The following is a 25,683-nucleotide window of genomic DNA, read 5'->3' as shown; positions in this document are numbered from 1 at the left end:
TAAAATAAATACATGTTTAATAAAATAAAATAAAAATAAAATAAAATAAACTGCGCCGTTGCTAGGCTAGAGGGCGTCATAGTGCTTTCTGGGTTTTCAGCGCGCTTTCGACACTCGACCTCCTGAAGTCCTGGGTGATGAAACAAGAGAACGCCGGCTGGGAGGAAGGAGAGGAGGAGCAGGAAGAAGTCGAAAAGCTGCTGGTCTGACTACAACACGGCACCACTGAGGCGACCAGCAAACGTTCCACCTGCTCGCGCCCGCGGGATGTGCACTTCAAGTGTTGGAAACCGTCGAGAACCGTATATATATATGAAGTAAAAAAAGTGAAGGGTGAGTAGCTACGTGTGCTAATGGCTAATTAGCTCATGTTGACAGGATGTGGGTTGATGTTGTAGCATACGAAACGTCAATGTTGAATGGGCTTTACATCCCCGTGAATGTGAATATGCTTTATATGGACAGGACGATGTATATCGAGCTTATAACTAAACAACGTTTGTAAATAGCATCGTGCTGTCATTAGCAGTGTCCATCTGATGCTAAAGCTGCTCTTGTTAGCTGCTCAGCGGTGTCACTTTCCCCACTCTTATTGTTGTCCTATATTGTAGTCCTTCGTTTTACATGGCGTTATTTGTAAAGAAAGAGAAAGCATGAGTAATTTGCTGTGATATTAAATGTGCCCTCCGTTGCTCCACATTTTTATTTATTTATTTAAAAAAGTCGTCTTTGGGATAGGAGGCTGATCACTTGGCTGATCGGACATGCGGTGGATGTTGTGTCCATCTTCGGTCAGTGAAGAGGGCACAGGAAATGTGGCCGAGTCTGCCACACCTTATTCAATATGGATGGTGGAAGTAGTGTAAAAGCATCGGCTTGGTTTCCACAGTCACGCGTTGGGTTGCGACGCCAACCATAACGTTGTAACACTAGTAACTAGGTGTATGCTACTGGGACGGACGGACGGAATGATGCTGATGTTGAAAAGGCACTGGTCCGTGAAATCTACCCATGGTTCTAACAATGGAACTCTGGAAGGAGGCGACACTGTCATAGTATATTTCTACATATATTAGCCAATTCCATGGCCATTACATATACTTCTCATTTACCTGTTATATGTTTAAGGTTAAAAAGTTATTTGGAGTATAGTTAGTGTAAAATTAGACCCATCAAAATGGGTCTAATTGAGGATAATCATTGAAAGTGTTGAGGATTTTAAGTATAGTTAGTGTAAAATTAGACCCATGAAAATGAGGATAATCATTGAAAGTGTTGAGTATTGTTTTTAAATTTCTAAATAATTCTGTTATGTTATACATTTGCCCTCGAAACTACACGCACGGAGGACAAACCAGGACATTTCCATATTAAAAAAAATCAAATTTCAAATGTATGACACTGACTTGGAAACATTTGTAATTCACATTGTACACTTACACCAACTGTGATATGTACATGACAAATCAGTCAAAATAGTACCGCAGTATATATACTCAGTGATATTTGAACCATTTATATGACAAGTAGATATATCTGATTGATGTTAATTTCAGGATTAATATTTAAGATTTTATGTCTGTGTTATAACTACATGTAATCTCTTGTGTTTTTTAGTGTGAGGTGATGAAAGTGAAGGAGCCAAGGAGATAAATATCCCAGCAGCACATTGGCACAAAAGTAGAAGGGCCGAGCAAGGATGCTGGAGGCCGATGCGGACCCGGCAGGTGCAGGAATGGAAGGAGAAGTGGAGGCTGGCATGGGGAGCAGAGACCTGAACGCTGAGGTGATACGACTCACTTTGGAGCTGCAGGAGGCCACGGAGGAAAAGCTTCAGGCAGCGCGCTATGGCCTAGTGGTGCTAGAAGAAAGTGCTGCTCTTAAGGTGAAACACAGGCAGCTGGAAGAAGAGCATGAAGTCCTGAAAGTGGAGCTACAGCAGCTGAAGGAGGTAGGAATGTTTCAGGTTTCCCAGCTACGTATATTTATGTGTTTAGACAGTAAATACAGCTTTGTTTTTATAAATTGTGAGCCAGGATTTCTTCCTGATCCTGAGCTCAAGTATCCTTTTGGTACCGATGTGGGAACTACTTTGATACGTATTTACCAAAGATAATTGCTCAGCCTCTCCTCTCTCTGGATTACTTTCTGCTCTCGTAAGTGGGTTCAGTAGGGCCTAATGTAACAGAGCATGAAAAACATAGCAATTAGAGGGTTGAATTCATATTGGGATTTTGCAGTGAACTGTCTGACTAATATATATTTTGTAGTCATAAATGATCCATTCTGTTATCTTGTTATTTATGCAAGTAAAAGTGTATAGAACTCAGATACTCTCATATAAAATTGAGAATGGATTAAAAAATTCTAAGGGTATTGTTCCAATTTAAACCAAAATAAGGATGTACATCTAAGGAGGTTTTTTTTTGTTTGTTTTTTTACATTGCATATATGGGGTTGACCAAAACCAACCACACGTCAGTGTCCTGAAATAATTGTCACAAAATTCCAGGTCAATTTAAAGGCTTGATGTTTTGCTGAAACCACATTATTCTGTTTACAAAAAAGCGACGTCTAAGACTTCCTGTAGATAATTAGATGCCATGTGAAACAAAGGTCGAATACACATGTAATTATACAGTTTTTTACTGTATAATACTGTTTACTGTTTTTTTTCTCTGTCAAGGGTATTTATCATAATCTGCATAAAGCCGACTTCTTGGCTTTTTACCCAGTGGTCTCGCGTGATGTAAATTAACACACTTGTATAACAGCTTGGCAGTATTCAGTCAGGCGTGACCTTTCGTTGTTCTCACTCCATTTAACAGATCTTTCCTATCTGTAGTTATTGGTGCAAAATGTGTCAAAGCTGCTTATTAAAGCAGGCTGTGAAAAAAACAATATTACTGCAGTTCTGACTGTTCTGTACACGTGTGATATTATAGCCCAGCTGTGCTGGAGGTGTCTAGTTACACAGCCATAATGGCTGTTTCCTTGTGGCGTTAGTGCTGCTTCTAATGGTTTCAAAGAAATTTGAGATCCATTTCTTTTTTTTTTATATGAGGAACACAATTGTCTTTAAACACAACTTTTTTTTTTAATCTTCTATTCTGGAAAAAATGATTCAAATGTTTGTTGCTCATTATTTAACCTTCTTTGTTTTTGTTTTTATTCAGGCTTTTGCTGATTCCGTGAGCAGCCAGAAGCGCGCTGCTGCAGATGGAGAGTGCCGGGAGGAGAATCTGCTCCAGGAGACTGCCACGAAGGAGGCTGCCATGGCAACACGCCTGGAGGAAGTTCAGGGAGAGCTCAAGCAATCGCGGCTTGCTCTGGGCAACGCACACGCAGAGATCGATAGACTTGGGGTTGTCTCTAACCAGTTAAAGAAGGTATAGTATAGAAGGTGGTAACATTAAGTTTTACCAGATCTTTAAGTCACACATAGAGTGCTGTAAAAAGGTAAAGGCTGGTGTATAAACGTATTAAATCCCCTCTGATGGGCAGTTTTCCTTTTTTAAACATTTAAAGCAAATAGTAAAAAAACTGGAGGCTTTATCTCAACATTCAACATGTTTCCTTCCATCATGGGCACAATGAAATTATACACTTACCTTAAGAGTTTGAATAAAAGTGTTTTGTTTTTTTAAGTCCTGTTACTGGAAATGGTCTGCCAACTCACCCTAGCCAGGAAACAACCCCTGTTCCCCGGCTGAATCAGAGTTGGCAGCCTGCCCTGCATTCCACAATCCTCATGTTTATATATATATATAAAAAAACATATATTTTGTTTGTAGATTGGCCCCCATGCTGCAGTAGGGTGTATATAAATATATAGCCTTAAATATACTCTGTGTATATAGCACTTACAGTGTTTATGTGTGTTGTAAAATAATTACAAACTCATATTATGTTAACGTCATTCGTAAATATTTTCTTCTGCTGTCCAGGAGTGTGAGTGTCTGGAGGCAGAGAAGGGCCATCTGAGGGATGAGATTAAGGAATTCAAAGTGCGGGAGCTGCGTCTGTTGCAGGACAATGGCGAGCTGGAGGAGGAAAACACGTCTCTGCAGAAACAGGTGTCTGTGCTGAAGGAAAACCAGGTACGACGTTACGTTTTTACATCCCAGACTCTGCTCACCTCGGTATTTGCAGAGTTTCGGTGAATAATTATAGGTGTTCAAACGCAGGGGCGGGGCAGCAAAACAGGAACACTGAAGTGGACAAATGTTACTGTCTTGAAGGATTATGGGTTATATCTGCCGATGTTTACAGAATAGCACGTGCAGATGTGTCTCATTGTCAACCTGGCGTGTGACTGCAGGTTATGTCTACGTGTACATCTGGTCCACTTTCAACCACAGTGACGGAGCGTCACAGCTGTGTCACTGGTTTTACTGCTTCCGTTTTGAGCTTGGTTTTTCATGCAGACGGCGAGTCTGTTGTCTGTGGGGTTTTTTTTGTTTTTTTTTCAGCCACTGCTTTTTTTTTAGCAGTTCCCCTTGAAATGCTATTACATTAAGATTAAGGTTAAGGCTGAAGACACCTTCATTCTTCTCACTGTGGGAGAAATTTCAGTGTCATAGCAACAAGGTAGAATAGAACAGCAGATAAGAATCAGGTACAAATTTGAAAATGCACCAGAAGTAAAGGGAGGCATGCTAATATTTAACCTTCGTAACGGCAGCAGTAAAAAACAATTAATAATATCTGAGCTTTTTCTTATTACACAACACAGCTACTTTAATTATCTGTATAAAAAGTAGAAAATACTACACAGTGTAGAAAGTACAGAATGTTTTTTGTTATTGCTGTGTTATAATTTTCTCTAAATACATTCCTGAACATTGATATCACTCCTTAAAAAAGAGGCCAAGCCTCCAGCAGTCCAAGAATATTCGGTTTGAACTTTAGTCCTAAATGGAGTTATTGAGATGTGATTCTGTCATGAGTGACGACAACATTTTACCGCTTTTGGTTTATTTTTACTGTGGGGAAAAAAAAATCTTTAAAAAAAGATTCCATGGTGATATGAATATAGAGTCAAACGGACGTGGTCCAGCAGTAAATTAATAAAAAGAAATATGTATTTAAATGTGTATATAATCTATTACTAGACGTGGATTTACACGGATCTCTGTTGTCTTAATATGTATTTAAATGTGTATATAATCTGTATACACGGATCTCTGTTGTCTTAAAAAATGAAGCTGCAGAACACTGTGTGGAGCAGCAGTTCTGTGAGCAACTGTCATGGTTGAAATTCTTGAGGCTGCGAGACAAGTCCCACACACAGATGTCTGTCTAAGGACCTTCTGTGTCGTGGTTTCTCTGCCAAGTCAAATAGTCTGTCAAGAGTTGTTACTGTAATTGAGACTTGTGTTTGTGTTCATGACCTGTGTATCAGCTCCCAGATAAAACACGGCCTCGCCTTTAGTCTCTGGTGCCAAGAAAAATCTTTGTCGTTTATTTACACTCTAAAATGTTCTGTCGTTAACCTGTTAGTTCACACAACCTTGGTTTTTTTTAAATGTAGCCTTGAATGATATTTATAACGCCAGTACGTTGCACCGGACACCATGTAATTTTCAACAATATAATGAACTGTTAATGGTTACATTTCTTAATTGTTCATTTTTATAAGTATTTGCTGTCTTGTTCTGAAAACTGTCTTTCCACTTCTTTAATACCCATTAATGGTATTAATTAACTATTGTAAGAAATTAGACTGTTAAGCTGCTCAGGAATACAAACTGCGAATCACATTTGAAAAGTTCCTTAAACGTTAAAACGATCACTTGATCGGTGCTCATCATAAACAGAACTGCGATCCTAAATGTTGTTCACTCCTTGTCTGTTTGTAGGTTGAGTTTGAATCAATAAAGCTGGAGCTCAGCCAGAAGAACGAGGAGCAGGAGGAGCTGCGAGGTCAGATGGACGAGGAGACAAGGTTGAAGCAGATCGCGGAGATGCAGCTGGACGAGGCCCTGGAAGCCCTGAAGGAGGAGAGGGAGCAGAAGAACAACCTTCGCCGAGAGCTCTCCGCCCTGACCCTGCACCCCTTCGAAGGTGTGGGGAACCTGGAGCTGCACCTGCAGCAGATGGATGACAGCCAGGAGCAGGGCCAGGGGGGGGAAGAGGGAGCGGGTGAGGGGGAGCACCGGGACAGCGGCTACAACAACAGTCCCGACTCTGCTCGCTCCTCTCACTCCAAAAGTAACGGCCTCAACCACTGCAGCTCTACACCTCGCAGCAGTGATGTCATCCTGCGTGCGCCGGCATCTGGGCTGGTGTCAGATCTGCTCAGTGAGCTACACTTTTCAGACAGTCAGAAACTGAAACAGCAACTCCTACAGGTAGGCAACGGGATCGATATATGTTTGAGATATATATATATATATGTGTGTGTATATATGTGGGTATATGTATATATATACAAATACATATATGTATACAAATACATATATACATATACACATATATATGTATGTATATAAATGTGTGTGTGTCTGTATATATATATATATACAGACACACACACATTTATATACATACATGTATATGTGTATATATATATACACATATATATGTATGTATATAAATGTGTGTGTGTCTGTATATATATATATATGTGTGTGTATATATGTGGGTATATGTATATATATACAAATACATATATACATACATGTATATGTGTATATATGCGAGTACTCTATATATGTGTATATATATACATATACTTACAGTATATATACACTTATATATGTATGCCCTATATATGTATTATATATGTATTATATATGTATATATATGTATGCCTATGTATTTATGTGTGTGTGCATATACACATATGTACATCTGTGTGTATACTGTAAACAAGTGTTGAAGGTGTAGTTACAGTATCACCTGAGTTAACCTGAAATATGAGATTTCGACAAATGGCTGAATAAGCATGTAATGACCTCACCTGATGTTTGGAAAAAAAAAAAAAAAACTCTCCCTGGAACAGAGAAATTACTGTTGATTCTTCATATTTGGCTCAAAGCTTCTCCTCCGACCAGACCGTGTTGAAACAGCGTGACGTTCAGTACCAATGAAGTCTCCTGCTTCCTGATCTCGACCACATCCGCTCTCTGTGTGTCGACCTACTTAGAACAAACAAAATCCATTGTCACCGTGTTGTGTGATCTGCTTGTCAGTCTGTGGTAAAGATGCCCAGGAAAATGAAGGCTGTCAGTAACGTTCACCCCTCTGGGCATAAAGGAAATGTATTATTCATGATGCACTTATGTTGGTGATGGGTAACCCAATCCAGCAGATGTCAAGGGTGAGGGGGTGGAATGGGGTCAGTCTCCCCCTTTTTTTTTAGCATTAATAATGCATATGTGTGATGTGATTGGTGAAAATGATGTTAAATAAGAAAAAAATATATAATTCATGTACATGTACATTCTAGATGTATTTCTCTGGCCTAAAGTACTATCACAATAATTGTAATTTCTTGTTGTTGTTATGGTTCATATTTCTATTGTTATTTTTTTTTTATTTGACACCAACCTAGTCTAAAACCGGTGGTCTCCAAATGACATGTTTCATATCTTCCGTTTGTTCAGGCAGAGCGAGAGAAGTCCACTCTGGTGAGCAAAGTCGAGGAGCTCCAAATGCAGCTCATGATGTCCAAGCAGGCTCTCGGGCAGCAGGAAGACAAAGCCCTCACTCAACAACTGGAGGCCGTGCAGAGCCAGCAGCGCCACCAGGAGGCAGAGGACTGCGAAGACGCTGAGACGGCGGTCGACGCCGGCGATAACGGAGTCTTTGACTACGAGGTGGACACCAAGAGCAAGGAGATGCTGGAGGCACGCATGCGCTCTGCCAGTGAGGAGCTGCTGAAGCTGAGGGATGAACTGTCTCAGGCAGGAACGCGCTACAACACTCTGGAGCAGCGGTACAAGCAGGAGAAGGACCGCTGGAGGGGCGAGGCCCAGGAGCTGGCCGACAAGATCCGTCAGTGCATCAAGTCCAGCAAACAGGACCAGGAGCGCATCAGTGAGCTGGAGAAGGAGATCGGTGCCACGCGGAAGGTGGCGGTGGATTCAGAGGGGCACCTGAGCGTCGCCCAGGAGGAGCTGCTGGCCTTCTCCGAGGAGCTGTCCAACCTGTACCACCACATCTGTGTGTGCAACAACCTGACACCCAAACGCGTCACCCTCGACTACTACCGCGACGGCGCCAGGGCAGGTGGTGCAGCGAGTATCGTGAGGCGACCGCACCACGTCCTGACCCAGCACACCACTCCGAAAAAGCCCCGAGCCAACGACATGTTCATCTCCAAGGCTGCAGCGCTGCAGTTAATGGGGGAGGTGGACAGTGCTGGGACCAGTGGGGACTCTTCTAGTTGCCCCGGGTCGCCCACTCTGGATTTCAGGGATCCTTCCAACGTTTGCAACCTGGTAGCTGTCATCCGCTGCCAGATCAAACACCTGAGGGTAAGACAAGACTTTGTCTATTCCTAAATTATTTGTGGTACCTCAGGGTACCTAGGTAGTTGACAAAATTTAAACATTAAGTTTGAATTAATCCCTGGTTTGCTGATGGTCTGACTGACTCACTGACTGTGTATATAAGGGGCGTCAAACTCATTAGGGTTCAGGGGCCACATACAGCCTAATGGGACGGACTAGTATTATTATAACATAATTACCTATAAATAACATTAATTCCCTCTTTCTTCATGCAAAGAAGTACATATGTATTTCTTCATATTTTGCTGAGACGGCGGTCGACGCCGGCGATAACGGAGTCTTTGACTACGAGGTGGACACCAAGAGCAAGGAGATGCTGGAGGCACGCATGCGCTCTGCCAGTGAGGAGCTGCTGAAGCTGAGGGATGAACTGTCTCAGGCAGGAACGCGCTACAACACCCTGGAGCAGCGGTACAAGCAGGAGAAGGACCGCTGGAGGGGCGAGGCCCAGGAGCTGGCCGACAAGATCCGTCAGTGCATCAAGTCCAGCAAACAGGACCAGGAGCGCATCAGTGAGCTGGAGAAGGAGATCGGTGCCACGCGGAAGGTGGCGGTGGATTCAGAGGGGCACCTGAGCGTCGCCCAGGAGGAGCTGCTGGCCTTCTCCGAGGAGCTGTCCAACCTGTACCACCACATCTGTGTGTGCAACAACCTGACACCCAAACGCGTCACCCTCGACTACTACCGCGACGGCGCCAGGGCAGGTGGTGCAGCGAGTATCGTGAGGCGACCGCACCACGTCCTGACCCAGCACACCACTCCGAAAAAGCCCCGAGCCAACGACATGTTCATCTCCAAGGCTGCAGCGCTGCAGTTAATGGGGGAGGTGGACAGTGCTGGGACCAGTGGGGACTCTTCTAGTTGCCCCGGGTCGCCCACTCTGGATTTCAGGGATCCTTCCAACGTTTGCAACCTGGTAGCTGTCATCCGCTGCCAGATCAAACACCTGAGGGTAAGACAAGACTTTGTCTATTCCTAAATTATTTGTGGTACCTCAGGGTACCTAGGTAGTTGACAAAATTTAAACATTAAGTTTGAATTAATCCCTGGTTTGCTGATGGTCTGACTGACTCACTGACTGTGTATATAAGGGGCGTCAAACTCATTAGGGTTCAGGGGCCACATACAGCCTAATGGGACGGACTAGTATTATTATAACATAATTACCTATAAATAACATTAATTCCCTCTTTCTTCATGCAAAGAAGTACATATGTATTTCTTCATATTTTACAAAATATAATTTTACAAAACATCATGACGATGAAGTGTTTGTGCTTTTTCTACATCCAAAATGTATCAATAACTGGCAAATTTAATCTCATAGTGGGCCGGTTTTGGCCCGCAGGCCTTATGTTTGACACCCCGTGTGTGTATATATATATATAGATGAATGTTTTTGGCCAAAACCAATCACTGAATTTTTTTTTAAAATTCTACAAAAGCTTTTTAAAAAATACATCATAATAACAGGTGCTCCCAGTTGGCTGCAACTTAATTGAATTAATGATTATTATTTTAATTTTAATTTGAGTTAATTCTTCTATGTTCCCAAAGGTGGCAGTGGACCTGTGTCGTCAGCGCGGCTCCACGCCGTATTCCGGGCTCAGCAGCAGCGAAGAGTCGGAGCGAGACGCCGAGAGTCTGATGGAGGAAGTCCTCAAACTCAAGTCTCTCCTTAGCACCAAGAGGGAGCAGATTGCTACGCTCAGGACTGTTCTCAAGGCTAACAAGCAGGTGGGTCACAGCCAGCCGGTTAGTTTCCTTTAGTCTCGTGCAGTTTTAAATGGTTTTGTCTTAAGGGGCTCAGGTTTATTTATTCAAATCGGGCTAATAAGTTAAGAACTTGACGAGCAGCAGTGTGGTGTTCAAGGGAAAAGTAACATTTTGTCCCACTCCAGTCTGTGAGAGGAGATTAACCTCCTCTCCCTCCTTTATTCTGTTCTCTTCAGCACAGGCAAAAAAAAAAAAAAACCTACTTATTTTCACTGCCCGTCACTTTACCTTTTTCCACAAGAACAATCACTGAATGTAGTCGGCTCGACTGGACCGTGTTGACGTAACCTTTAACCTCTGTCCATCGTGTGAAACGACTCAGGCTTGTTTCTGTGATGTAATTACTGTTTTTATAGTCACATTTGGAACAGCGGTTTCAAAAGCGGGGGGCGGGGAGTTTATCTAAGCCGTGTCCAGCAATCCGTATAAATTTAATGACTTTCTTTTTTTTTTATCTTTGGGAAAAACGCACAGAGAGTTTTGATTGTCATCTTTAAAATATATATTTTTCTGCATACACAAGTACAACAGTGGAGATATATTGGTGTTGTTGTTTTTTTCTGAGCTGCGTTAAAACCACACAACATATGTGGATTTACAGTGCAGTAAATTGAACATTAAATATACAAATCATAAAAATGTGGTTTGCAGTAATGCGTTTTATGGCTGCTTTTACAACAGCTCAGTCTGAAATACATCCGTAAAGAGAAAATAAAACACATTAAGACTGTGCACGCGCTCACTTGAGTGGAGTACTTATCTCCTGGATTTCGGGCTGAAACGTGGCTCTTTAACCTCCTGACCTTTTTTCAGTAGCTGCATTCTTTGAACACTGTTCCTGTTAAACTAGTCCTGACTGCAGACGCATGAGAGACAGTTGTTACGTTACAGCTCTTAAATAAAATAGGAATGAGGTTTTCACACTGACGAGGCTGTGGTTGTAATTACACACAATTACACTCAGGACGAATAGTTGAACTAATTTAATTTAAATTGTAGGGTAGTATTATTGGTATAATACATGAGGTGTCAAATTAAAAAATTAAAAACTGGGTAAAAAGTCACGGGCAAAACTCAATATTTATGGAACAATTGACTGGAATTGTGCATGTTTTCTCTTCTCTCCAGATATGTAATTTTGAATTTTTTTTATATGGAAAGAAACTTTATTTTTGCATAACCATTAGATCTGTAACAACCAAAAAACAAAAAACAGTGACTTATTATGTCTCTTTATCTGTAGCCTTTTGAGTTCCTTTTTAATGAAAATCTTTTTTTCAGAAAAATAAGTATATATAAGAAAATGTTTTCCTAACTTTTGTGTCCCTGCAGACGGCAGAGTTGGCCTTGTCCAATTTGAAAACCAAATACGAGACGGAGAAGAGCCTGGTGTCGGAGACGATGACGAAACTACGGAATGAGCTCAAAGCTCTAAAGGAGGACGCTGCCACGTTCTCTTCACTCAGAGTCATGTTTGCTAGTCGGTAAGTTTAAAAGAAAAAAAATTAAAATAGAAAATGACAGGCTTTTACCAGGAGGGGCAGTAGTTGGTAAATACTTTCTCTAGCTCTTTCCTCTGCTCAGTATTGTTCCTCTTGTTGTGGTCCGGCCTTAGCCGTCGCTCATGTAATGAGATTACAACGCTTATTACGCTCATGGACAATCCACTGGTTGACATGAGGATTATGAAACACATGCTCTGCCCTGTGCAGACAGGAACGACACAAGGACAGATTTGTCCCATCAAGCCAGGTGACCTTAAGGCAGATGAAGCATGTGGACAGGACGGGAGATGGTGTGTGTGACGGACTTATTCAGGGCTAACACCGTGCTAACGACCAGCGTCTCTTAGCATGCATCGATTGGCATGTCTTAAAAGTAGGGTTTTATTTTTAGACATGACAATAAAAAAAGATGTAAAAAAAACTATGTAATTACATGATAACATACTCCTGCATCACATAAAATAGAAATAGCTAAATTAAAATTAACCTTGTTCATACACAACTTTTTTTAAAAAAAATGAAAAGAAAAACTTTAATAATGATTTTTTTCAAAATAAATTTTGTAAGATTTTTTTAAAATGCAAAAACCTCTGTGTGATGTCAGGGGTTAGAAAACGTTGGTGTGCATATTACTCGTAGTGCTTGGACACCCTCTAGTGGTATGTGGGGGTATTTCTCTTTTCTTTCCACTGGGAAAGCAAAATAGTGGCTCTAAACTGGAACTGGAATAAGGAGTGGGAATCAAAGGGAGACTGTGAAGAGTACAGCTGTTTTTAACTTTTTTATATTAAGTCTTAGATTCAGAGCTGATTATTTAAAAAAAATATTAAAAAAACTATAAAGTAAAAACCTCTGAAGTCACTGTGTTAGTAGGCTGCTGTCAAATGAACTTTATTAATTCAAATCTAACCCAGGTAACAGTTTGAAGCCATATTAATGTTTGGCTCAGAGGCACTAACATTTTCTACCCCCTGCTACACGTGATGTCAGTGTGTGTGTGCGCACCGTTTGTGCTTTCACCTGGTTCTGCCTGTTTGTGCATGTTGCATCTTTTCATCGTTTCTGCGTCTCTCAGGTGCGACCAGTATGTCACTCAGCTGGATGAGATGCAGAGGCAGCTGGCGGCAGCTGAGGACGAGAAGAAGACCCTCAACTCGCTCCTGCGTATGGCCATCCAGCAGAAACTGGCGCTCATTCAGCGTCTGGAGGACCTGGAGACGCCCATGTCTCCTCACAGCTTAAACAGCAGCCCCCGTCGCTCCAGGGCCAAAGAGCTGGCCAACAAGTCCGGCAGGGGCCCCCGCAGCCCGCGTAGCAGTCCCGCCAGGCCGCCGATGAGGAGCAGCCCACGGGCCAGCCCGGTTCTTGGCAGCAGCGTTCCTGCCATGGCCACCCACCATCTGCGAGCTCTAACACGAAGCCTTCACACGAGTCCCGTAAGAACAACTTTCTCATTATCTCAGGGGGAAACGGTCCCAACGAGCGACCCGTCGCACAGAAACAAGAGTCTCCGGCGCGATGCCACGTTTATTAGAAGTCGTAGCGTCAGCAAGTCCCGTTCTGGTCATTCCCTCGCATTTAACAGCGCCACCTGCACAGTGGAGGTGGCAAGACAAGTCAGTGATTTAGGCTTGAGGAGCAGGAGCAGACGAGCTTCTGAGCCTGCACGTCAGGAAACCTTCTTTACACCTGGTGTCGTTAACGCCTCACCTCCTCCTGCTCTTCCTCCTCCTCCTCCTCCTCCTCCTCCTGCTGTGTGTGTCTTTCCTAACCAGTCTGAAGCATGGAGTGAAATTAAAAAGAAGCCTGATCTGAAACTAAACGTAGATCTGTCTGTGCGCAGAAAACAACATGTGGCCCGCGGGTCCGAGTCTGTACGAGCTGCACGTATTAACACACATCAGTCACATATGGTAGGGGTCTCTACGGGGTCGTTCATGTCCACGCCGTTCTCTGCTCACAGCTCATTGGTTAATACTGAAAGGACAGGAGGCTGTAGAGAGTCCAGACGTAGATCATCTAGAACCAGAGAAGAAGTCAGACAATAATCTTAGTTCACACTACGTTTAAAAGTGTTATTGGATTTTGTGAATGTCAAAGCAAATTAATCATGATTAATTGCTGACAATTGTTGCCCAGCTTTTTTAGATCTTAGTTTTTTAAATCTTAAATCCCAACAAATATTCAGTTGTGTATTTTATATTGTACTGTATCCTAAAGTATGTCGTGTCAGGAGCTTTTGCTCACGGTCTCCGGAGTAGAAGCTGCGTTAACCGTAGCATATTTGTTTTTTCTGTAGACAGAATTTAAGTCACAGCATTTGTTAAGTGAAAATGTAAAAAAACAAAAGAAGTTTGTTTGTTGTGTCCATACTAACTTTTTGTCTCTGTCTGACCCTGTCTCTGTAGCGTTGAAACACTTCTGCGATCACTCCGAACCCCTTCTCCTCCATAAGGACCTGTCTTCATGTCGACTCCCCAGCTGTTCCTCCTCCTCCTCCTCCACTTCATCCTGTTTATCCTGACGTCCATCACTCTGCATTCAGGAAAGGCCGATTTTAAACCAATGTTAAAAAAAAATACAAAAAAAAAAAATCTCTCGTCCCTCTTCTTGGTCTTCTTCTGCGTGGAGTGGAGAAGCCTGCATGCAGCCCACAGAAGGATGAAGAGACCGATGTGCTGCTCGTTGCTGTGTGAAGTCAGTGACTGTGTCGCGTACAGAGCGGTCGCACCATTAACCCGACCTCCTCGGAGACTTGTGGTTGTGGTGACAGACCTCTGACGGTATTTATTTTTCTGAAGGAGACTTTTCCTGTGCAGTATTACTGTCCTCAGCCTGTCCTCCGCTCTGGTTTGTTTTGAAGCTAAACATCATTACACTATTACGCCTTCTGCCTGGCGTTCTGGTGAGGTCTGCGTGGAACCCTGTGGTACTCGTGGGCCTGTAGGTCAGCGGTTCCCAAACTGAACTTTATTTTTCATGCTCAAAATAAAATATCAGATTTCCTCACGTTGTAACAAATCAAAACATAGCGAAATTAAAACTCTGTCTGGCTTGCTGCATTTTTCCCACGACAGATCCACGCCCCCCACTTTGGGAACCACTGCTTTAGGTCATTTGGTAAAAAAAAAAACCCTTCCCCTTCCAGTTACTGATGTTATAAAACAAACATATTAATGAATTATTTTTGTCCCGAGAGTTTTTAGTTTTCTGTAGTTTTAATTTTTTTTTTAATGTTTTTTTTTAACCATGTCTTTTAACCTCCCTGTTTAACTACAGCTCAGTAAACAGACGGTGTCAGATAAAGAAATGGGTCAGGCCCACGTTTATCACAGTAGGTCACTCCATTCACATGGAATATTACAGTGGTTCCTAAACCTGTTCTGCAGTGTCCTGCTTTTGCAGATCGTGCACGGTCACAGCTCTGTGTTAAAACTCCACTGATCTGAATTCAAAACACTAATTCCTACAGTATTATCAAAAAAAAAATCAATTCAGTGAAAATGAATTTTTTTCTAATGTGACATTTTTAGAATAAATATTGAATTTAACATATATATTTGCCTGGTTGCTCCTCATCCCCCTGCGATACCTCCGTCCACCGCCCCCCAGTTTGGGAACCCCTTGCATTGACTCATGTGTTGAAAAAAAAAAAAAAAATCTCCCAGATCGTGGTTTTATAAAACCAATCAGCCTTACTTTCTGACTAACCGACCTTAGTGGTTTCTGCGCTGACTGTTTCCCGGAGTCTTAGACCTGCTTTATTTTTACTAGTCACTGGTCTTTTTAACCGTGTTCTTCAGCTACAGGCCAGTAAACATGCAGTAATAAGACACGGACACGTTGCAGTCGGCCGTGTTTTTACTAATCAGTTCACCGTCTGTTCTCATGCATCGTTTGGGAGATGATAGATGTGCGTCTCATTGGCCAACTATGCAGACTTCATCAGTGAGGCTGACTGTGTTTCTCTGCTCCGGTTTAAGACCGGGATTTATATCAAAACGTACCTCAACGTCTGGACTTCATCTGTTGATCCGCGGAGGCTTTTGATGGAATGTGTTACTTATTGTTCTCACCATTCAACAGTGTTACGTCACTAAAGAAATTCCAGGCGCTCGGTTTTTACCTTAAATGAACTCTTGGTCCACGTCCAGCTCTCCAACAGTAACAACCCGTCTGCGTCTCTGTCTGCGTCTGCTTGTTCTCCCTCCATCTAAACAGTGACTCTGGTGTTGTTGTGCTTCATCACTGACTCGTCCTCATGTCTGCTGCTGAAAATACGCATGTCGCAGTGAAATATCCGCACTAACCACGATGGCCACTTCCTCTTTTACGGTTCCTGCAAACTACTGAAAAATGTGCTGCTCTTGAAAGAATTAGCTAATTGTTATAGATTATGACCCAACATTGCTAAAGAAGAAAAAAAATTAAAATGAAGAAGAAAATGTTTGAAGAAGAAATTCAAATAAAACTTACAACCATTTAACCATGAAAACATTAGTTGCTGGTACAGCCGTCTGAGACCAGGTGTGGTTTAATGACCAGTGCATGACTCAGCACATCCACTGTACCATGGACGAAGAACTCGATCAATGCAAAAAAAAAAAAAATACAGTCATCAATTTTATAGCCTGGGCCACATGATGCAAGAAGTGGTTTGTGCTCTTGCCTTACAGCAAGAAGATCACCGGTTCGCTGGTTCGATCCCCTGGTCTTTCTGTATGAAGTTAACGTGTGTGTGTGAGTGTGTGAGGGTCCAGAAACACACAGATTGGAAATTAGTTCAGGAACTCGTTCACGCTAAATTGATCGTAGGTGTGAATGTGAGTGTGAACACTTGATTCTTTGCTTTTCATTGAGATTATTTGTTTTAGTGCCTTTGTTTTGATTCTCTGTTCTTAGACTACTGTTTTCTAACAAGGACACTGTTCAGACACTGACGTTGTGTTGCTGTTTGTTTGTTTTGTTTTTTTTTTTTTTTTTTTTGCTTGTTAAGTAAACCTGAGCAGTGTTAGCAAAATATTTTCACTTTATAGTCGGCGTACCAGGGCATTCTTAGCAAAGGAAAATTCTCCTTTAAATTTAATTATAAAAGAAAAATCACTGAATTAGAAGGAGTTCTTGTGTAATTATTATCACAGTGAAAATACTTCGTTTGAAGGTTGTTTCCCGTTGACTTTGGTTTCTCACATCACTCCGTGCAGACGTGTGTGTGTGTGTGTGTGTATAATTTTAAATACTACTGCTGTATCATATCTCACTGTATTTATGACTGTATTATGTGTATATTGTTCTCGAAGACGTGCACACTCCACACCACGTCCCCGTTGGTCCTGGACTTTTTACGTGTATTCAAGTTGACCTTCCATTAACCTGTCAAACGCTTTCAACGTGAAGAATAAAACGAGCCACAGCTGTGTATCAACTGTGACGTCCTGTCTTTTTCGGAAATTGACTCGTAACGATATCTGCCAACTGACGGGGCCGTACCTAACCCCTGGTGAGCCAAGAGATGCTTGATGTAGACCAGCGGTTCTCAAACTGTGGTACGCTTACCACCAGTGGTACATGAGCGCTCTCTAGTGGTACGAGGGAAAAATTCACATTTTCACATTTACATTTTCAATTGAATAAATCTGAAACATACCATACACAATTAATACAACATTTAAACATAAACATCTTTATAAATATCTCTCCTGTGTGGTATATGATAATATGTGCTATATTCTAACGCTGGTCATCATGGTGGTACTAACGTTGGTCATCATGGTGGTACTCGGAAAATAAAAAGTTTGAGAACCACTGATGTAGACAATACTGCAAACGTATTATGTGCAAACCAGTTTTTATATGTGATTAGTCACAGCCCTGAGTGACTCAGTGACATCAATGAAAATACTGCATCTGTATGGCCTGTGAAAACTGACACATATCACCAGGATGGACAAGAAGAACCCAAATGATGGGACGACCATTTGGACTTCACTGATGTCCAGCACAGTGGACACAGGTTTAAAGGAGTTTTGCAATCTAGAAAAGACCTAAATCTGACAATTGAACAATGTGATGATTAATATTTTTTGATATACTTCCCCAGTGACTCATTGATTTAAGATAAAAATGCTGAGCAAATAAAATTAATGGACTGCATCTTGTTCAAATTTCAAAGACTCATCGTGAAGTTTACACAAAGGAAGTTCCATGGTCAATAGTAAACCATTCAGGATAATCATAAACTTGATATATCCACAAAGAATAAAATCACTTTTTAAATCCCTTAAATTTATCTCTCATCTGTCACAAAAACCCATGGGTCTGGACGACATCTAATCACAGCAGGTATTTATGTTTACTGTGGTTAAAGTCTGTGTGTGGATAAATTATGAGGAATGTGTTAATGTGTGAGAAGCAAAGATAAATTTAGATAATTTAGATAACAATTATAAAGAAGCTTCAGACGACAGCAAGAATGTGTTGGGGGAAAAAAACAACTGCTTCCTGTTTGTACAAGATTGGAGCGTCACTTAAACTTCACATAAACTGTTACAGTTTAGGCCTCGGTTAGTTGTTTATACTTCAATAGTTTATTTACTTTATAAAATCAAATATAAAAAAATCAGTGATTTTACTTCGTTTGATGTTTAATACAGCAGCAATAATTACACAAAATTCACATCAGATGGCAAGTATTATAATTATTTTAACAAAGATATTTCTACATTTTGTTGATATAATACGGAGGGTTTGGCACAATATTGGTTTACGGCAAAAAGATCACGTTACGTCAATAAAATGCATGCTTCATATTTTGTTATGAGTTTTTATAATTTACAATTTATTGTTTTTTCTTTTATCTTAAAAAATGCCAACAATGTATTTTAAAAGTTTTAAAAAAAAGGTAGACTCAGCAACTTCTTTAGAGAAATGTTAGTCCTACTGTAACTGCGCAAGGAACTTTTATGAGCTGTTCCAGTGACGCAGAGGTTTATGATTGGCTGCAGGAGTAATCGCCCCTCCCCTTTCTCAGGCATCGGCCTCGGCGGGGCGTGGCCACATGCCTGGACTTGTTTTCATCTGTTCAGCTGCACAGACTGCAGCTTTTTATTCGGGACTCGTTTGTTAGAGAATTAAAATGTCTATCAAGACAATATGTACGGTTCTGAGCCGTGCGCTGAGGAGCAGTGGGAACCACGGCTCTCCCCTGGTCGCCGGCTCCGCAAACGGGAGCAGACTGTCCAGCACATGCGGGTCTTGTGGTGGAAAAGGCGAGGAGGAGACAGAACAAAGTTGCAGTTCAGACCCGGAGAGACCGAGCGGTGATGTGCATTCGTCCTGCAGCGAGTCGGCTCCTGCGGAAGCCAAAACGCGACCCAAGAAGAAGGTGGGCGGCTCCGGTGTCGGTGGTGTGAGGGGCCGGTCGTTCACCTCCACAGCCGCTCCAATAGACCAGGTGTCCTACTTGTGGTCCCGGTACAATGACATGAAGCGGTTGGTTCACGGTAGGCACAGCGTCCTCTTCTCTACCCCCACCCCACTCCTCATTCCCATCCCCCGCCATTAATACTCACTTCAACCTCAAAAACCCGGGTGAGACGTGACCACGTCAGCGGGGTTCCTTTGCCCCCCTCCCTCCCTGCACTCTCCACAGTCCGCTGCCAGCGGAGAAGTGAAGACATTTTGTTCATTCAGGGAGGGAGGGAGGGAGGAAAAGCTGACCCTCTTTAACTTAGTTGGCGGGTCATGTCCAGGACACGTTTACGTCAAAGTTGCACTGCTACATGTTAGAGCAAACACCACGTGACGTGTCTACAGGAAATATGCAAATATGTCACTTTATACAAATCGATTTCGTCGTGTATCTGTGTATCTGTTTTGTTGTAACTGTAATGTAAATGACTGTCCAAAAGATCGGTATCTTCTGACATGCTAATCTTCAAAATACTGCTGCCGGCAGTGACGTCAGCAGACGTAACCCCTCCATGTTTATCGGTAAAATGTAGTGTGTTTGTTTACATATTTGTTTACATATTTCCCCCAATACTGTTCGTGTTTTTTTTCTATATTTTCATTTTTTCTGTGTTATATTTTGTTGTAAGATAATAAGTGATTACTATGTAAAATAATAATAAATAAAAATAATTATTAATTTTAATATCTATTTCTGTTTACGTTTTAAGATATATATCTTAAGCTCATAGTTTTAAGCATTTAAGCCATAAAATCCACCAATTCTAACTGTAAACACAGTTTTAAAAATTGTGTCGTGCCTTTAATTACATTTTATCTGTAAAGTGTAACATTTATATTTTAATTTAATATGAGCATTTAAAGAATAACTACGACGTAAACAACATTTTCTCAGTGCACTTGGCTTGTATTGTTCCTAACAGTGCAACAGTAATTTTTTTTATTTTTTTGCAAATCTCTACCTACAAAAAAAGTTACAGTTAATGTGTAATAAATGTGCTCTAAATATACACATTATTTTTGGCTGGTAAAATCAACAGTTGTTTTAGTGCAAAAGGTTTAAATATCTATTGGTTACAGACGTCGTCCGTGCACGTCGTGGATTCAACGCCATATTGTTTACTTTTTAGTCCGTCCTATAATTTCATACAGTAGATGTGAGTTTATAAATATGACTTCACCACACCACACTGGGTTACGGTCCCTCCGTGAACACACCACTTCCCAGAAGGGGAAAACCGACTTGTTCCACTTTCTTCTGCTGTGTTGACAGTTCTGTGTTCATGTTCTGGGCAGGACCGCAGCGACATTCTCCGGCCCGGATTGTTTAATCTGTGTCGGTGTGGCAGTGGCCTGGCATCTGTTCTTATCTGGAACAGTATCCTGTGTAAAAGCAAAAAAAAAAAAAAACTACAGGAAAAGAGAGAAAAGACACACAAACATTGACTTTGGTACACTAACAAAAACATCGCTTTGGTTTGGGTTGGAGAAGAACACTGTGTTCTTTTTGGATCGGCTCAGCTTAGTCAAGAGTCAGTTGACATCTTTGGAGTCCACGTTATGCAACACGCAGCGGGGCTGCCAACTTGACAAAAGTGAAAACAGAAGCAGAGTTACTTCTGTTCCTCTCTGCAGGAGTTGATATTCACTCAGATTTATGACAAACGAATGGGGGATGACCTGCTTTCACAATCAGGAAAGTCTTTCATTTTGCAAAGTCACTGTTTGATACGTAATTGAATCGGAAAGTAATACAAGGTTGTTTTTTTTAAGACAAATAATGAAAAATATTATTTAGTAAAATTACAGTTATTTCTCTTCATTTAATCTAAACTCATCTTCAGTGGGTTTTTTTTACATTGGAAAATTCCTTCTCTGTGGAATTCTGGAGGATGTCTGAGGTGTTTAAATTATTACAATTAGTCTTAGAACTTTTTGACTTTCCTTTTAAAGTATAAAGATATATTAGTCAGCTTTTATTTCTAAAAGTAATTAAATAAATTAGAAAATGTATAAAATGAAAAATGAAAAAATAGAATTTCATTAAAATAATGTCAAAATGGAAGTAGTCATAGTAATAGCAGTTGCACTGTCAGCAATTATACAGAATCCCTCAAGGGGGCGACAAATCTGACATCCTACAGGTTTATTGTTATTTTGCGGCTTAGACTTTTTTTTTACTGATATTTTCTGGACCTGATAGTAGCTTAAAATTGTATCTCATATGTATTTAAAAAAACAAACTTAAACTTCATTTTTTTTTCTTTTGTTTTGGATCAGAACTGATTCCACCCGGTGCCTGTAAGATCCTCAACGCCTCGGCCATCTACGCCAACAACGAGGTCAGCCTGGGCGAAGTGGACATCTACGGCTTCGACTACGACTACACGCTGGCGCTGTACTCCAACGCTCTCAACACAATGATCTACAACAAAGCTAAAGACTTTCTCATTGAACACTTTAAGGTGGGGCTGCATGACTTGACATTGACATTAGCAACATTAGCAGATTGAAATACTTAATTCTTTTTCTCCCGTCTCTCCGACAGTACCCCGTAGACATCCGAAAATATGATTACATTCCCAGCTTTGCCACTCGGGGTCTTCACTACGACATCCAAAAGGTTAAAGGTCTTGAAGTATTGCTTCAACAGGAGAGTCAGTTTGAGCTCCAGTCAAAAATAACTTCTTTTTTTTCAACAGGGTCTTTTGATGAAGATCGATGCCTTCCATTATATCGAGCCTGGAACTGTGTATCGGTAAGTTCTAGATATTTGACTAAAGAAACAAAAATAGCTCATATCCAAAAAAACTTTTTTTTTGTTCATGTGTCTTGTCTCAGGTCGACGTTTTGGTTTTTTTTTGGTGGCAGCTCACTGACTGTTTACGACTCACAATTTGTATTTGTTTTTCTGTTTATTTAACAGTGGCCTGAATCCAGTCCCAGACGAGGAGGTCCTTGAACTTTTTGGGGGAACATTTCATATCCCCCTGTCCATGGACAGTGGCTTTTATGGAAAGGTGAAGAAAAATGAAATGTATTATTTTTGTAGATTATGTAATATTCCAAAAGTTAATGTTTCTTTACATACTTTGTAGCGTTGTTTGTGAGTTAACGTAGATGGGGGCGGGGCACAAGCTAATGCTAATTTGGGGGTCCTGCAATGGAAAAGTAAAAATGAATAATAATGAATACTGAAAGAAAATAAAAGAAAAAATAAGAATTTTGCAGTGGATGAAAAAAAAAAGAAAAAATAAAATCATTGAGGTTTTTTATTCTGAACATGTTTTTAATCACAACAATTCCACTGACATCAGTTGTTGTGAAACAGAACCATCAGGTGTTTTCTGTTTCCTGCCACAGGAAGCTTTCATGTTCCTCCAGTGTTTGATCCTCTTTGAAGCGTTCTGACCCAAAATACAATATATTTGTTGTGGCTCCAACTTAAAAAAAAAAGAGCAGAAATATATATATATATATTGAATAATGCTTTGTGTAAACAAAACAAGCAGAGACATTTTAACATGTCCTTCATCACAGGGGCCAAAGGTCAAGCAGTTCATGGACATCTTCTCCATCCCAGAGATGACTCTCCTGGCCGTGGCTAATGACTTCTTCATCACTAACGACATCGACTACGACCCAGTTCATCTTTTTAAGGACGTCTCTGTGAGTTTTTTTAGTAAAAGGGTTCTGTAGTATTTCATTACATCACATTCCTGGAATGACAAAATTATAATAAAAAAAAAACCAAAATAATAATAATAATGTTCATTCGAGGCAATACTTCTACTACTGTATTTTATGGGTTATAAATCACAGTAGTGCCCTCTAGTGACTGTCAGTGTTAAAATATCATGTACATTTTTAGTGGTACAGGAGTAGCAGATACTGTTACACAAGCCTAGAGTGCCCTCTAGTGGCTGTCAGTGTGAAAATAACAATCGTGAAATTATATATTTTAATATATATGTCTCACCTGAGTATAAGTCGCAAACATAGCCAAAGGATTAAAAAAGAAAGGTGCGACTTATAGTCCAGACAATGTGATACTACTAATAAACAGCATCATCGTTAATATTATAATTCTACTTTATTACCATTATAACTACTGTACGATACCTGTGTCCACAGGAAGCTATCGGCATGGTCCACCTTAAAGGCTACATGTACAAATGGATCATGCAGGACCTGGGTGAGAATTTACATTTTCGTATCCCCTCAATGACCCCGGCTGTGAATGTGGTGATGGTAATTGTAGTCTCTGTGCAGATAAGTACATCCTCCGAGGAGAGGAGACCGAAGCCGTCCTGCACCGATTGGTCAGCCAGAAGAAGAAGCTCTTCCTCATCACCAACAGTCCGTTCAGCTTTGTGTGAGTGTCGTCTGCCTGAAAACCACAGGATGACACCGTAGCGCCACACCTCACACAGCAGGCGACAGTTAGCGGTCTGCTAACGCTGAACCGTCTTTGTTTTTCCTTCCACAGAGATAAAGGGATGAAACACATGGTGGGAAAAGACTGGAGAGACTTCTTCGACGTTGTCATCGTGCAGGCGGACAAACCTCACTTCTTCACCGACTGCATCAAGTGAGTTCATCCACGGATATTTCATACAGTACTTGTCTGTGTACATAAGCTGTATTATTTCTTTTTTTTTAAGTATACATATATATATACACATATATACATATATATTTACATATATACGTATATATATACATATACACACATATATATAAATATATTTTTGATTGACTGTATATGTGGTATATACATACAAACATGTACATACACAAATATATGGAAATGTATATATGTATGTATGTGTAAATATATACAGTATGTATATATATTTAGCATTATGTATGTATCTATATATGTATATATTTATATGTACATATATAAACAAATATTTATATGTTTGCACATTTATATATATATATATATGCATTTATATATTTACCCCTCTTTTTGTTCAGATACAACAATTTAGTGCTAATCTTCTGATTTAATAGTAGAATATTTTGTGAATAATCCCAGCCTTTAAATTAAATTTGAATTCTCCTCAGACCTTTCAGACGCCTGGACACCAATGGAGACCTTCGATGGGAAAAGATCAAAAACTTGGAGAAAGGACAGATCTACAAACAGGTCTGTGTCATGTTCCCAGCTCATCTGAAAAACACCGGCGTCTCCACACGTCGTACTCTCTGTGTGTGGACTGGAGTTGGAGACAATACGCTGACGTTGTGGTTTTGGTTTGTGTCGCAGGGGAACCTGGTTGACTTTCTCAGACTGACAGGCTGGCGAGGATCAAAGGTGCTTTATTTTGGAGATCATCTGTACAGTGACCTGGCCGTAAGTGTTGAACCTGTTCAGCTCTACTTTATAAACCTTTCTTTCTTCAGGGTATTCAGTATTTTCGTGGCGTTAACTTCATCCAGATTTGTTTTGTTTTTGTTTTTTTTGTCCTGTGCTCAACGACTCCCCCTATCGAATGAAAAACGTAAATGCCCATTGTGGTTTCAGGGTGGGGCTTGAAAAGAGAACATTTCTGACAACACTTGGTGGAACAGATTGTTTCAGACACGCACCACATGTAACACGTCCACAAACAAAAAAAGCCAAAACATATCCTGTTCCTCACACGGTGCAGAGACTCGGCCGAGTGAGGTTTATAAAAACAACATGTGAGATGATAAGAAAAACATTTCTGAGTAGACTCAGATTTGACTTTTTAAAAATTTTTTACAAAGAAAACACGTGGTTAGCCCAAGAGAGCGGTCAGATGCTAACGTATTTTCACTGTAATGTTACTCATAGACAAGAGCAACTTTAAAGAAATATACAAAATAAAAAACAAACAAATATGGTCCACAATATTCTCCAAATGAACCTAAAAGTACGAATCATGAATCACTCAGAACTCCAAAGTCATTAGCGTTACCACATCCTAATCACGTTAACTTAGGCTTCCCCCTTAATTAAAAATAAATACAATTAAGTCTGTGATTGATCGTTTATCTCTCATCAGAAAATAAACATCCTGCTCTGGACAAACAAAGTTACTACGTGACTTTACACAGATGTCGACTGTGAACACAGTATGTATTTGTTTAAATTAATGTCGTGTCAGCTCACCTGTGTGTTCCACTAATGGCTCATGACAATAACTGGGTTTCAAGGTTGAGTTTTTTTGAGTTGCTGTAACTCTGGTTAAAACCAGTTCTGTCCAGTTCCACAGTTGGACCCACACAGCTCAGCCAGAGTTTGTTACTAAATGTCTGTCCATTCGTTTTTTTATTTTTTCTTTCTTTGGTCTGAAATGATAAGAGCGATGTAGGAAAAAAAAATCTTAATTAAAAAATAATTTAAAAAAAATACACAAACACTTATTGTTTAGAATATT

The 25,683-nt window shown here is 40.7% G+C and overlaps 2 protein-coding genes across 3 annotated transcripts in view; both read left to right on the top strand.

Annotated features, from left to right (window-relative positions):
- Nucleotides 1-60: 60 nt before the first annotated feature.
- On the top strand, nt 61-17,225 carry LOC103385394 (protein bicaudal D homolog 2). 2 transcript variants are annotated; one of them, XM_017036190.2, is made up of 10 exons: nt 64-333; nt 1,618-1,951; nt 3,177-3,389; nt 3,948-4,100; nt 5,862-6,353; nt 7,611-8,483; nt 10,077-10,256; nt 11,628-11,779; nt 12,876-13,236; nt 14,209-17,225. In XM_017036190.2, the coding sequence occupies exons 2-10, from the start codon at nt 1,700-1,702 to the stop codon at nt 14,212-14,214; spliced, it is 2,682 nt and encodes an 893-aa protein (XP_016891679.1). In that variant the 5' UTR covers nt 64-333; nt 1,618-1,699; the 3' UTR covers nt 14,215-17,225. The 2 variants fall into 2 exon arrangements, with proteins under 2 accessions (XP_024914846.1, XP_016891679.1); XM_025059078.1 differs by lacking the exon at nt 14,209-17,225 and having other exon boundaries at nt 61-333; nt 12,876-13,863.
- A 1,199-nt stretch (nt 17,226-18,424) lies between these two features.
- The window catches only part of nt5dc2 (5'-nucleotidase domain containing 2), a 9,150-nt gene continuing 1,891 nt past the window's right edge, over nt 18,425-25,683 (top strand). Inside the window, exons 1-11 of the mRNA XM_008319231.3 lie at nt 18,425-19,302; nt 21,551-21,735; nt 21,819-21,893; nt 21,973-22,028; nt 22,197-22,290; nt 22,811-22,939; nt 23,405-23,465; nt 23,543-23,645; nt 23,760-23,861; nt 24,344-24,425; nt 24,546-24,632. Of these exons, the coding sequence (XP_008317453.1) occupies nt 18,936-19,302; nt 21,551-21,735; nt 21,819-21,893; nt 21,973-22,028; nt 22,197-22,290; nt 22,811-22,939; nt 23,405-23,465; nt 23,543-23,645; nt 23,760-23,861; nt 24,344-24,425; nt 24,546-24,632 (1,341 nt within the window). The 5' untranslated portion in view covers nt 18,425-18,935. The remainder of the gene's footprint in view (nt 19,303-21,550; nt 21,736-21,818; nt 21,894-21,972; nt 22,029-22,196; nt 22,291-22,810; nt 22,940-23,404; nt 23,466-23,542; nt 23,646-23,759; nt 23,862-24,343; nt 24,426-24,545; nt 24,633-25,683) is intronic.

This window comes from Cynoglossus semilaevis, chromosome 10, assembly GCF_000523025.1.
Source record: "Cynoglossus semilaevis isolate Cse_v1.0 chromosome 10, Cse_v1.0, whole genome shotgun sequence".
Taxonomy (NCBI): domain Eukaryota; kingdom Metazoa; phylum Chordata; class Actinopteri; order Pleuronectiformes; family Cynoglossidae; genus Cynoglossus; species Cynoglossus semilaevis.
The sequence above is the reverse complement of the archived record's forward strand: the minus strand, read 5'-3'. Positions and strand labels throughout refer to the sequence as shown.

Coding starts and splice junctions, on each gene's coding strand:
- LOC103385394 (XM_025059078.1), top strand. CDS start 1,700: ATGCTGGAGGCCGATGCGGACCCGGCAGGTGCAGGAATGGAAGGAGAA. Junction 6,354..7,610: donor TGAAACAGCAACTCCTACAG/GTAGGCAACGGG, acceptor CCGTTTGTTCAG/GCAGAGCGAGAGAAGTCCAC. Junction 8,484..10,076: donor GCCAGATCAAACACCTGAGG/GTAAGACAAGAC, acceptor ATGTTCCCAAAG/GTGGCAGTGGACCTGTGTCG.